At 39.5% G+C, this 13,872-nt stretch overlaps 1 protein-coding gene across 2 annotated transcripts in view; it reads right to left on the bottom strand.

Annotated features, from left to right (window-relative positions):
- The window catches only part of serinc5 (serine incorporator 5), a 27,202-nt gene extending 17,608 nt beyond the window's left edge, over positions 1-9,594 (bottom strand). For both annotated transcript variants that reach the window (XM_015396751.1, XM_015396752.1), the window contains exon 1: positions 9,383-9,594. In XM_015396751.1, the coding sequence (XP_015252237.1) occupies positions 9,383-9,409 (27 nt within the window). In that variant the 5' untranslated portion in view covers positions 9,410-9,594. The remainder of the gene's footprint in view (positions 1-9,382) is intronic.
- Between the last annotated feature and the right edge of the window lie 4,278 nt (positions 9,595-13,872).

Genomic DNA, 13,872 nt, shown 5'->3' with positions numbered 1-13,872 from the left:
ACGGCGCCATTGTTGTTGTGATGTGTCGCGCTTGCGTGTTTAGAGGCGGCGCTATGACGCATGCGTGTAAAAAAAAAATGCGGTTAGGGTGTAAAGATGGAAACCCGAAAACGGCGTTTCAGAATCTTCCCACTCTGAAGGGTGAATAAAAAAATGATCGTTTACAGACCTCCGAAACGCCGGCTTCGTGTGGATGAGAGGCTGGTTTGGTGAAAAAATTTGTGCGTTTAGGCCAGGGTTCGTCTTCGTGTGGACGGGGCCTAAGTGGATTCCTGTTTGAAAGTAGAACCAAGATTGTCTCCTTTCTCCATTGGAGCAAAGAAAACTGCATCTCTGTCTCTGTTGCACATCTTAAGAGAGCTGATGTAGAAAGAGCACCTAATCAAACAAAGATTAAACAGTACAACAAGCATTTCAGAACCCATACCAGTAAAGTTGTCTGACTGCTCACCCCAAACCGCTGAAACATCTTTTATTGTGCCAGAATTCTGTTTCTGGAGTCAATTTTCTCATTCTTACAGATCCCTGGACCAGTACCTGAATTGGGCAAGCAGTGTTAATGAAGCTTAATAGATGGGACCAGGTCTTTGGGAGATAAACATTTTAAAGATAAACTTATAGATATGCTGCTGACCAGATTATAATGATCATCAATTTGATTGATGCCAACCTTGATAAACCAACAAGAAACTCTACCTTTATCTGATCAGAGAACACACCAAATAAGAGTAACTCCAATCACATTGACAACACCTTCCTGTGTGGATTCTGTTACTGAAAGAAGCAGAATCAAGTTTTGCAGAGTGTTTAAAACTCTAGTCTGAGGAGACACAGAGATGAAAGCAGGTATTTAAGTAAATTAAACCCGCAAGAGAAATTGGAAAACAATCTAAAACTTAGGTGAGATAACAAAATAAAGGATGTCCGCCATTATTGTCATCCTTCACTGCTATAATTTTTAAAAGCCTTTGACTTGACTTATATATACTATATTTCTAGACAAAAGCAGAACAATTCTATTTAAATGTTTAGGTTTATATTATACCGAGGCATCAAACATCAAGCAAAGGAAAATATTTTTCATTTATACCATATTTAGGGACAATAATGTCAACAAAACACATAGTTTGGGCTCTAAAGAAAAAGTATCTTTGTAATATTTGGTTCACTCTGTTGTGCTAATGATACATTGGCCGGCCGATTAATAAATGTATTCATCATACATGGCTTATGATCGTGTGGACTGCATGCATTGCCGTTCCCTCCATTTGTTATCTATTGTTAAGGTTTTAGTTTAATTTGCTGATAGATCTATTTCATGTTTAAATTGAGACTTTTATGTTATTATTTTTGGAAATTCTAGTAGGTGAAAGAGGGAAGAAAAGTGAGATTTACTCCAATCAGTTAGAATGATGTCAAAATAATCAGCATTGATATCAGACTTTAAAAAAAACAAACAAAAAAAACTGTATTGGTCGATCTCCAGTTACCTTGCAAGCAAGAGGACTTGTTGCAAAATGTGTGAATACACAAACTCTCAAAAATACATCTTACCAGGAGCCAGCATATGCCTTTGCCTTGATGCAGAAAAGTTTCGGATGAAATGCAGTGATGTGAATGTCAACTCGTTAACCAGAGGCGGAATGCTAAGGCAAAACAAACATGGCTGCACCAGTTTTAGCTGAATTACGCTCCATTTCTATTTGAAAATGGGAAAAAGAACGCAATGTTTGCTTTTGTGGATGGGAAGATGGGTGATCGTTCCCCCGACCAGATTTGGTAAGAGTTTGATTTATCAGTTAACTCCACTAGCTGTGGCTGTGATTGGTTAAAAGCCAGACATGGGAAGCAGGAACCCAATCAGCTTGAAGTATTGTACTGAATTTCCCTCCTTTTTGTGAACACTTTCTACAATTTGAATTGTACACGTTCTCAATGGCTTATGCCAGGTTAGATATCTAGTTGTAACCAATAAAAACAGAGAAAAAATATTTTTTTAATTCATCTTACATAAAAAACATGAATTATTTATTATCAACGAATGTAAGAACAGTATTTTTTTTAGAACAGTTTTAGTATAACCTTCACCATTTTGGTTAATCAGAGAAAATAATCCACACATAGCACATTATTAAACCCACTTCTTCACCTTTGTTGGTGACCTGGCATCAGCCCCTCTTGTCTCTGAACAGGATTATGTGAGAACAGAAGAGGGAAGGATGACTGAATAAAGTTCAGCCTCGATTCTACGCTTGTGCCTCCTGGTCGCCATTTGCATACGCTCAGCTGAACAGGCTCAGCTGTCCCTTTAGTCTCTGCTGCAGACACACGTCTCTCTCTCAATGAGCGATTAATTACCAACAAAAAGCTGCGTGTAAATAGAAAAGAAACTGAACAACTTAGCATCTGATCTTGTTTAGATTCCGTTAGTTAGGGGGTGTTTCTCCAGCAAATTGCACTCTGCAGAAAACAGCGGACCAAGGAGCAGATCCAAGGAACAGGGAGGGGACCTGGGAATGTCTTGACGAAATTCTTCCACACACAGATGCAGAAAGCGTATCCATAGCAACCCAGGCTGACCTTACCCACTTCACAGGCCACCCACCCCCTGGCCTCCCTCACAGCTAGCGCCCCACACCAGTTTAATGACAGGTGGTCGGCCTGTCTGCAATTTAAGCCCCAAACTTAAATATGAACGGCAGCCTCCCAGCTGTTTGTCACGCTGCTGCAGCCGTCCATACCTAAAACCTTCAGTCCAGAACCCACACAGCACCTTACACGCCTGTCTTCAGTCAAACCAAAGACAGATTCACACAAACCTCAACAGAAGACATTCAGTTTTACAAGAAACACTGCAGACAAACTCTGTTGTAACCCTCCCACAATTTAAAGCTCTGTTTTCCTCCCTTCTTCAGAGATCCAAAAACCTCCCTAACTGTGGGATTCAGAGGCTTGTTATCATGTCCTCTGGTTTTTCCTCTGTTGCTCCACTGTTCTCTTAATCTTTATTTTCCACTCTCACTCCCCATTTACTGCCCTGCTGAAATGTGAAGACGCCATTTCACACACAAAGGAGACATTAAGCACCAAGACAAAGTAAAAATAGCTTGGAAAAAATAAAACTAAATCTTCACCAAAATGAAGCTTTTCAGAGCAAGTCTGAAAATCCTTTGGTTAAATAAAAACTGGTTAGTAATACAACAGAAGCCATAAAGTCCTAGATACAAAAACCAGGGATATCAGCTCCTTGCAACAATATTTACACGCTTTGAAACGGTTATTTTGTCGAGCTTTAGTCAAACTACAATGATTTTTATTCGAATCTAAGAATATAACTAATTATTACGCAATTGTAACGGAAAATTATTTGAAAATGCCATTTTTCCTTATGTTTTCCTTTATGAATAGAAATCTGAAACGGGGGACTTTTATTTGTATTTAGCCTATTTTACACTGAAAACCTTAAAAAAAAGCCATCTAAATTACTTTAATGGCTTTAAAAAGTGGTTTGTTATTCAGAAACCAGAGTCTATTGATTGTTAACTTGGGAGAATAATTTGAAAGAGGTTTTAAGTAGAATCAGGTTATAAAATGATCTCCCAGGCTTTAAGCATTGCAGAAACCTATTGTTCAATCCATCATCTGAGTGTTGCAGAAGTGTAAACCTACCAAGACATGGAATCCACCTAAACTGATGGAGCAAGGAGATCATTAATTATAGAAACAGCCAGAAAGCCTGGGTGACATGGGAGGAGCTGCAGAGATTTATACGTCATTGTGGAGAATCAGTCCAAAGGACACAAATGCAAAATTTATGGAAGAGCTGCATAAAGAAAGTGCCGTTAAAAGAAAGCAATGAGAAGTAAAGGCTGTGGTTTCCCACAAAGAAACTTCCACGTGGAAGAAGTGGCTCTGGCAAGATGAGACAAACTGAATTGTTGGGTTTGGATATATAAAACTATGTGTGACTGAAAATTGACACTAAACAGTACTGCTTTCTTCAGCGGGGACAGACCTGATAAGACAACAGCTGGAGGTCAAACACCTGACTCTGGCAGATGTTCACCTTCCCACAGAATAACAAAACTAAACATACAGCAGGAGCTGCAAACCAATAGACAAAACCAAAGCCCATCCTTAAGATAAAGCCCAAAAACAAATCTAATTCAGAATCTGTGCCAGAGACAACCTGAAGACAAACAGCCGGAGGTGCTGTGGGTTCAAGGTCTACACAGTATTGCTTCAGCTCCTCCTGAGTATAGCATATTCAAAAACATTTCTAATAAAACAATAAAACAAACTAAAACTGATGACAACTGCTGTGTTTTCCTCCTGCTCTTCTCTGCCTCATGAACCAGAGGCGTAGCCAGAAAATCCTCATAGGGGTGGCCAGTACATAACCAATGTACATTAAGGGGTGGCCAAAAGGCACCAGAACCTCAGGGTCAATCTACACTGTTACAACAGGACTGAGCACAAAATCCATATTTTCTAAATAAAGACAAACTGTAAGTTCCTGCAGCCTTTGCTAACAAATAGACGGACATATTTAAACATTTATGCTGTCAAAATAAAAGGTATAGTGGACGAAATTCTTTCAGGTTTGAGTTCTGGGGCGAACATGTTTTACATTGTCATTACCTACTTTTATCAATAATCATTCTGCAAAAAAATTATAATTCAATCTACTAATATCCACAGTTAATTAATTTTGAAGTTATTAAAGTAGTTTTTTATCTGTGATTTCACTGAAGACTCCTAGATGACTTACAGAGGCACTTAATTTTATCTTTTTCCCAAAAATTTCAAAATTTAGTTCTGAAAAGAGCATAAATTCTCTATACATCATCTTTCATGTTTGTATATTGATGTGCATAATTAACCACAATGTTTCTGTTGTCAAGTAGTTGTTAATATATGAAAATTTTTTATGTTTAATAAGTCTGAACATTCCCCTTCAGGGTATAACTGCTGGCACCGCCTATATTAGAGGGGAAATAATGGTAGGGGTGGCCACAAGGGTGGTCAGTGATTGGCTAAGGGTGGCCATGGCCACCCCTGGCCCCCCATCTAACTCCACCCCTGTTATGAACCTGTTGCAATAAAAAAAAAAAAACGCATTGCTTGGCCTACAACAGACGTCTACAACAGCTTACCTCATTCAAACCCAAAAGGGTTAGGCTGTGTAGGAAGCCATAGGTAAATAAAAGGAAGAAAAAAAAATCACTTCTGCAAGGCAAACAGGCCTATGACAAATTTAGGTCAGCAACTGTCCGCACTGCTAGGGAGGAGGAGAACATTTTGGAAAACCTGGAGGAAGACCTTCAGCAGGAAGCCATGGAGTTCATCTAAACAGGTGAAGTCAAAGACGAATTATTATTAAAAAAAAACAAAAAAACATGGCTTTAGAAACAGACGTGAGTCACACCTAATGTGAGCTCCGTCTAAAGCAGAAGCAAAGAGTAGAGACTGCAGCTTAACAATGGAAGCGTTTTTTGATCTCATTGTGGAGTCACATTTAGAGCACAATAAACTATGATTATCCATCCTGTGGTGCAGCCTTGGCTAATGCCTGAAAATGTCCATTATCATTTACAGTAAGCTGGTCATAATGAATCATCCCAGACCTAAACTGCCCAACAAACCTCTCCTCTCAAATTACACCAATGCTCCGTGGCCAAGGCCGTCACAGGAAACCAGCAGGAAGAAAAAAGTGACTCTAGGCCAAACAAAACCAGCTCTAACATACGACTTCATTACTGTGAAGGAAGCCCCTCTATTGTCTATATAGCTAGGCAGCTGTATACACACAGCAAACATGTATCAGTGCTCTGTTTAACTATACACAAAGAAGGATCTTTGCTTCTCTCTCTGCAAGCAGATGCCCTGGATACAACCAACAGACAGGAGCCTTTGGGTTTTTAGAGTGAAAACAGCTGAACAAGGAGTCGTCACAGCGGAGATAAAGCTGAGGGAGGTGATCGAGAAATTTCACCACGCAAAACACTTTCAACAAAGGAAACCGACTGAACAACAGGAAACAAGACAGCATGAGATCAACAGATACTGAAACGTCCAGGTTGTGTTTACCCTCCTTCACGAGCCAGTTTCCCTTCCAAGGGGAATATTTTTAACAGTCTACGGTTTGGAAAGGAACAAATCAGTCAGTTATAGCTGGTATTTCACAATGTTGCATCAGGGCCTTTGCTCTTGCACACTAATATGACTATCACATATAGTGCCAAGATCTGACCATGGACTGACATGCTAATTTCACCTTAGAAACCCTAAAAAACATATCAATTATTCCTCTCCATCTGCCTGTATTGAACTTTAAATAAACCTTTATTACCCTTTGAAAAGGTCATATGTTTTGATCTATTCAAATGCATATAATTACCAATAAGGAAAACCAAATGTAGATAAAATAATTATCATATTTCTATTATAACTATATGCATATGCTTTCAGAACCAGGGAAATTCAGCAGAGATGTGGACATAAGCTAGAACTTTATGATTAAGAGTACAAAGCAAAGATGATGGGATAAAATATATCAAAGACATCTACATAACTTTGTGACCACTTACACAACTTTGGACTAGTTAAAGCTTTTACCCATGAGTCCTTTCAACACTCCAGCATATAGAAGATTCCTGATCTCAGCGAGAAATGAAAAGATCTCCATCCACACTCTGAATGTAACCCAACCAGCTTTTTGTGATTTCCACCTTCCAGCTTTAACAGACCACACATGAGGCTGGGCCTCTCCAAACTTCAAGTGTGGCACATAAACATGGAGAAAAGTTAATTAGAAGTACAAACATATGATGATGGACTAAATGTGCTGTCTGCGGCAGGGATTAGCACACCGCCTGTTCCGAAACTCCACCAATCTTATTTGTTTGCCCTTTATTTTCTCCTAATCCTGCCCTTTTTTCATCATCATGGCTCTTTGAAAGGCACAGGAAATGGAGGCTACCCCCCCCCCCCTTAGATGAGGGCTGTGCATGTGTAATTAAATTCTAGCCCAGACCAACTCAGCAGCAGCAGTGACCCTCGGGTCAATATCAGCCTGGTAGTAAAGAGAAAGACACTTAGCACTAAAGAAAAACACTCAGGCTTGTTATAAACATCAGCTGCTTATCCTTTAAATTTTTTTCTCACACCGCAGGATACTTCATATAATATGGACACAATGCAACAACCATTAACGTTAATTCAATTGCAAATTAGAGCTGCAACATATATCAACTCGCTGACCACAATGCAATACCACACTCATGGAGGACTGATAGGATGATATATTGGGATGTGTATTTCAATTTCCATTTAGAAATGCTCTGCATGCAAGTAATACATTTGTCCAGTTGGATAAGCTTTTTCCTGCTTTGAATTCCCAACAGACTTCAGGGGACAAGACGATTAAAAACCACAGAGAGTAATGGAGACACAGTGAGGACTGTAAAAAGGGAGCAAGGAAAATGTGCAGTGAGATAACTCCAGTACTGTCATTGTAATTCTCAAATAAGACATAAATTGACCTGAATGTTGTGGCCTATCTCCGATATCAGCTCTGAGCTACCCATTCAAATTTGGCTTATTTTGATGTGTTTGCAACAGCTTTCATATTCTAAAGCTTTTAGCCTTCCTGTCATTATCATTCATTAGTTATTTAAAACAATTTTTTTTTTTCTCTCAGATAAAATAAAGCAACATTTCCTAAAGGCTGCCTAAACTGAGCAATCAAGAGCAGCTATCCTGTCCTGTTTTTTAGATCGGATATTTTCTAAGGGGAACTGTCGGTAATTATGATAGAAGTGGAAATAAAAAAAATAATTAAAAAGTCTTCTTTGCAACAACTCCCCTAAAAATGAAAAAGGCAAATATATATCTATATAGTTCTGATTTTCCAACCAGCTGAACACTGGGCTAGATCTACTGAGGGGAAAATCTGGATCAGCAGCGCACTTTTCCCTCCAACAATAATATCGCCGTAGCATACTTCTCTTACATTATTTAATTCATGCAAGATTCATGTTTGAGAAAACCTTTGCAATAAAAGGGCATGCAAACCTGTAAAGTACTAAAAAAAAAAATTTACCGTTTCCAATAGTCATGATCTCACAAAAAACGCTGATAAACATATTTCCAAAGTTCATTTTAGAACAAAGAAATATTTATTCAAGCTAAATTAAAAGTGCTATCTACAACAAGGGTGTCCAAAGTGTATTCCCTACTTCCTAATTCCAAATTAAGATAATCAGAGTTCAGAAAATCCTCTTAATCAGCCTTTATAAAGAACTGGGTAAACTGATGCAGGGAAACATCTAAAAGAAGCAGGACACTGTCCCAAAAAACAGATTCTGATTCTACCTAGATTGGCTCTAATCTGCAAACTGTTTTGATAAAATGCATCGAAACAAAAATAGCTCAATCAGTTTACACAATGCTTTGAACATTTTCTCAGTGTGTTTCCTGGATGGGGCCGCCTTTTCCAGCTGCTTTTTGTATCTCTGCTTCTGTCTCCTTAAACTCCAGTCGGCCTCGGCAGATGGCCGCTCACACTGAGCCTGGTTCTGCTGGAGATTTCTTCCTGTTAAAAGGGAGTTTTTCCTCTCCACTGTCGCTACAAGCATGCTAAGTTTGAGGGATTGCATCCCAGTCAATTAGTCGATCTGGTGAACTGTAAAGTGCCTTGAGATGACATGTGTTATTCAGAATCAGAATTATATTCCGATGTCTAGTTGTGAATAATCTACTAATTCCTTCATTTGACTTCAACCAATAATCCAGCTCATATTTTCCCTCATTTCTTATCCTTTAAAAAAACCTACAAATTCAGTTAAATCATTCACATTTTAAATAAAGCCAGTGCCAACAATCACTACATCTCTAAATAAATTAACCTGTTGATATTTACATTCGTCATATTTCTAACTGTCCATTTTATAGGAAGTTAACAACATAAACGTAACAAGCCAGAAGCTTCCATTTTTGTTTACAAAAGATAGCAAAAATAGAGTCAAAACTAAGAAGTTTATCGGTGAGGGAAAATTAAATCACTAAAATAGTTTATACTAAATAAATGGGAAGCTTTGAAAAGAGCTCCAGTCTAGCTGCTATAGATCTAGCTTGTGGTTTAGCTAGCATTGCCTCGGCTCGCTTTGTCTTCTTCCCACAGTGACGTTATTCCCTGGATTGTGTTTGAGGACAACTGATGGGTCAAACTGTTCACGAGACATGTACAAAAAAACACAAATTAGCCTCTCTAGCTAGAGTCGAATGAAGCTGCTGTGAAGAGTAAAGCAGACAGAGCGCTTGGTTGAAGCGTTTCTCCTGGTCGCACAGAGAGAACAGCAGTCCGCCTTTTGTTCCCCACCTGTGAAACACAGCATGGAGTACTCATCCTGCTCCGATAGGTGACTTGATTCCGCTCCGGGGTGACAAACGGTGGCCGTTTTCCTCCTCTTCAACATGAAACCATCAGCGGCAGACGAGGAGCAAGACGTCTGTTCTTCTCTAACTGCTGGTTCTCCGCCAGCCTGGCTGCCTGACCAGCGGCTCTGTTCCTCCTCCTCCTCCTCCTCCTCCTGTCTCCTCCCACTGTACACAAAGCCGCTCTGCCTCTGACACGCTGACAACATCAAGAGGCGGCTGAACCCTCACACCACAAAGGAGACACTATTTGAAGTGGTTCATTTAAAACCTGTTCAACCTAAATCAGAACCAATAGTGACCCATTTTTTACTCATTAATTTACTTTTTCTTTTTTTTTTGGTATAAATTATAGATTTTTTTGTCAATGATCAGTTTTATGTGACCTTTTGACAGGGGCCGGGCTAGATGGGGGGCCAGGGGTGTCCCCCTACCATTTTCGCAGTGAGCTTGACGCAGACATTTCTGATTTATGCTCAATTCGCTGTGGGTCTAGATACGGCCGAGGCGGGGAGGAACGGGGGCCAAGTTTGTCTGACAACAGAGGGACATGACTGTGAAAAAGAGCTGGGATCCAGGTGGAAAAAGTGTCCCAGCGTTTTCATGCACTTCGCTCTTCTAGCTTGTCCAACTTCACGATAGAGCCCTGCCCTCCCGCGGGACCCAACGCAAAGCATTGCGGAGCGGGACAAATATTGAAAGCTCATTGCAGGTGCGGGCGGGAGGGAGCGGTGATAAGCGGCAGTTCCGCGAACTAACGTGTTTTAAAATGTAAAATAAAGTCATAAATAATCACTGTATGTCTATCATATATATACATCACAATGTGCTGGATATTGCAGCTCATGCCACCTAACGTGTGTCATGCACTATGCAGGGAAGAATCGGCCAGTAATGTGTTTAGCTAAGCACAGCGTGTTTAATTCCTCAAACTAATGACACGAATTGCCTTGAGCAGTAAGCGAACGTCAGAATCATGCAGAAATTGCGGGCGGGAGCGGGACAAACTATTACAGGTGCGGGCGGGAGCGGGACTGAAAATCATAATTCTTTGCGGGAGCGGGACTGGAAAATCTGTCCCACGCAGGCCTCTACTTCAAGAGTCATTTTCTGAAATTGCGGTCATAAAACCAAAACAAGCCGGCTGCCGGTTGTTCACTGTGACACCTACGACACCTAAGCAGACAACCTGGTTTCGAAGTATAAATCAGCCTTAAGGCTACGTTCACACTGCAGGCCTTGATGCTCAATTCCGATTTTTTTGTGAAATCCGATGGGTTTTTTTTGCGTTGCGGTTCAAATTTCCAAATTTCTGCGACTTGTATGTGATCTCCTGTGTAAACTGCATTCATACAGCTTAAGTGTCCTGGATGCGCAGTAGAGGACGGAATGATGTCACAAGCCAGCGTGCTTCGTGTTTATAGAACTAAACACGTATGTACTGCTGGAGTGCATCTAGCGATCGTTCCAAACCTTAAAATCTCAATCTTTTCCAGATGGTTAAAAAAAATTCTGCTCTCCGCATCATCGTCCGCCGTGGTGTTTGTTTTTCTTGCCGCTTCTGTGTAGCAAGAAGCAGAATAGTGACCTATGTCGGTTGCTAATGGCGTGCAGGTCGGATGAATGCGACCTGATCGTTCACACACAGGTCGCATTTGAAAAGATCTGATTCGTATCGGATTCAGGAGCAAATAGCCAAGTGGCCTGGGTCGTATTGTTCAGACTGTCATGAAAAGGTCCAGGTCGCATACGGGCAAAATAATCGGATTTGGGTCACTTCAGGCAGCTGTGTGAACGTAGCCTAATACAGATGGTGGCAGCAGTAATACTCTCAAGTGGAATATTTAAAACATAAAAATGTTTTATGTTTAATTATGCGTATTAATATAGTAACATCAAAGATGATAAATACAGAATTCATGCTCTTTTCAGAAGTAGATGTTGTGTTTTATGGGGTAAAGAGAAAATGTGTTTCTGCAAGTCATCAGGGAGTCTCCAGTGAAATCATAGATAAATAACAATTTTAATAAAACCTTATCAAATCATCAATTTATGTAGATATTAGTGCTTGAAAATATGCTGAATGTTTTTTGATACAAGTAGGTAAGTAATGACGATGGAAAAGATTTACGCCCCAGATCTCGAAACTGAAAGAATTTCTCGACTATACCTTTTATTTAGAAAGCACGGATGTTTGAATATATGCGTCTACTTGTTAGCAAATGCTGTAGGAAAGTATAGTTTGTCTTTATTTAGAAAATATGGATATTTTGCTCGTTAATTTTCCTGTTGAAAGAGTGTAGTTTTACCCTGAGGTCCTGGTGCCTATCCACTTTCAGCCACCCATCAGTGTACAATGGTTATTGCCTGGCCACCTTTATAAAAATGTTCTGGCTACGCCTTTTGACCGCTGAGACCATATCATCATGTAACCTAGGTTTTCTCTTTGCATGCAAAGCTTCTCTCTGGATACTCCAGCTTCCCTCCACACTCCAAAAACATGAATATTTGGTTCATTGCATGTGTAGCTGTTTGTACTGCATGTCTCTGTTGAGGTGTAAAGGATTGGTGACCCATTCAGAATAAGCTGCAGGAATGCAAGAATAAGCGGGAATAGACAATGCATGAATTTCTGAATAAATCATATTTAAAAGCGTTGTAAGCTACAGATTTGGTCATATTTATGGAAATAAAGTTGAGTTAACAGAAATACAAAAGTTGTTTGTCACTCTGTGGGCAGTGAATCTATAGTTTATCTTTCTTTGGCTTATTTTTGATTATACAATAAAATGAGATTAATCTGTACATGCTAATGAGAAATGTGTTGCATATCTCATCAGCTGTGGAGGCTGCAGCCCCTCAGACTCGAAGAATGTGAGACGAGTGGTGAGACCAGCAGAGAAGATCATCGGGGCTCCTCTTCCCTCCATTAAAGACATTTCATCCCCGAGCTACATGTCCCGAGGCTGTAACATCATGAGTAACCCCTCACACCCCAATCATGGGCTGTTATCCCTGCTGCAATCTGGGAAAAGGCTTCTGCAGATCCAGGCCCAGCAGGTTCTCTAACAGCTTTTACCCCACTGCCATCAAAAAAAATTCTAAATCAAGTCACAGACTCTGCATCACACTGATAACACCAAATCAAAAAGAACTCAATTAAAAAAATGTTTGTTTTTCCACTGCATATTTGCACCATATATATTAATGTTCTGACCTTCCATATCAATGCGGTTTGGACCATGTTTTTCTCCAACGCCGCTTACATTTCACTGCTAAGCTGCTGCAAATATACTATCTGAAAGCTGTCCAAAATGAAATTTCGTTTTGTATACACTCTGTTTATACAAAATGACCGTAAAAGTTGTCTAAGTTTATCATCCTGTACTGACCTTTCTGGAGGCGGCCCCTGATCAAATGCCAACATCAGCATTGTTTGGGAAACAGCAGCTAAGGTTTGCAAATAATTATATATACTCTAATTCTAGGTCAAACCTAGAAAGGCATTTAGTCTCATAATTAAATTAACAGTGAGGAGAAAGGGTCAAATGAAATTATTTGTTTCCTTGTCTTTTGGTTTGTTGGAAGTGTAAATCTCAGGGTCAGTTCTCCTTAATAAAATCATTCGAGGAAACTTTATATATGAACAAAATAAATATTAAAAGGCAAAAGAATCCACAAAATAAAAATTCTCTTCCTCTTGGAAAATAAAACGGTTCAACCCTAAGGAAAGGGAGCACAAGCACCAGGAAACGGACCGAGGAGAGAGAGCTGTATGAGGTGGAGTGGAGTTTCCTGTAGCTCCAGAGCAGAACTAACTGTCCTCCAGTAAATATCGACTTAAAACAAAAGACATGTAACATATTTCAATTAATAGAATGAAACACATAAACATTTATAATCAGAGCAAATGTTATTCACCGTATTGCTTTAACTGGATTCATAGGAGAGGAATGGGTGGAGCATAGCTAGTGAGCACAACTTTGATGGAGGAAGAGAAACAATTTTTAAAAAAAGTCCTTAAAACTAAAACGCAAAAGCTGAACAATTTGATAGTATATTTATTTACTAGATTTGTTGAGGATAATTTCTGCACCTGAAGGCAGACAAAACAGAAATTATTTTCTTCTTTTAAAAATAAGCTGATTAGTCAGTCACTTGATTTGGATGGGAGTAAATTGATCTCAGATAAAGTAAAACATCTTGGTGTTATTTTTGATCAGGACCTGTCATTTAAATCCCATATCAAAGAGGTTTTGAGAATTTCCTTCTTTCATCTGTGGAATATTGCAAAAATTAGAAATCTCCTGTCCAGAGGTGATGCTGAAAAACTAGTCCATGCATTTGTTACTTCAAGGCTGGACTATTGTAATTCTTCACTATCAGGAAGTCCACAAACTTTAGTTAAAATCCTTCAGCTGATCCAAAATGCTG

The sequence above is a fragment of the Cyprinodon variegatus genome, unplaced genomic scaffold (genome assembly GCF_000732505.1).
Source record: "Cyprinodon variegatus isolate N-32 unplaced genomic scaffold, C_variegatus-1.0 Scaffold818, whole genome shotgun sequence".
Taxonomy (NCBI): Eukaryota; Metazoa; Chordata; class Actinopteri; order Cyprinodontiformes; family Cyprinodontidae; genus Cyprinodon; species Cyprinodon variegatus.
This window is presented reverse-complemented; position numbering and strand designations above follow the sequence as displayed.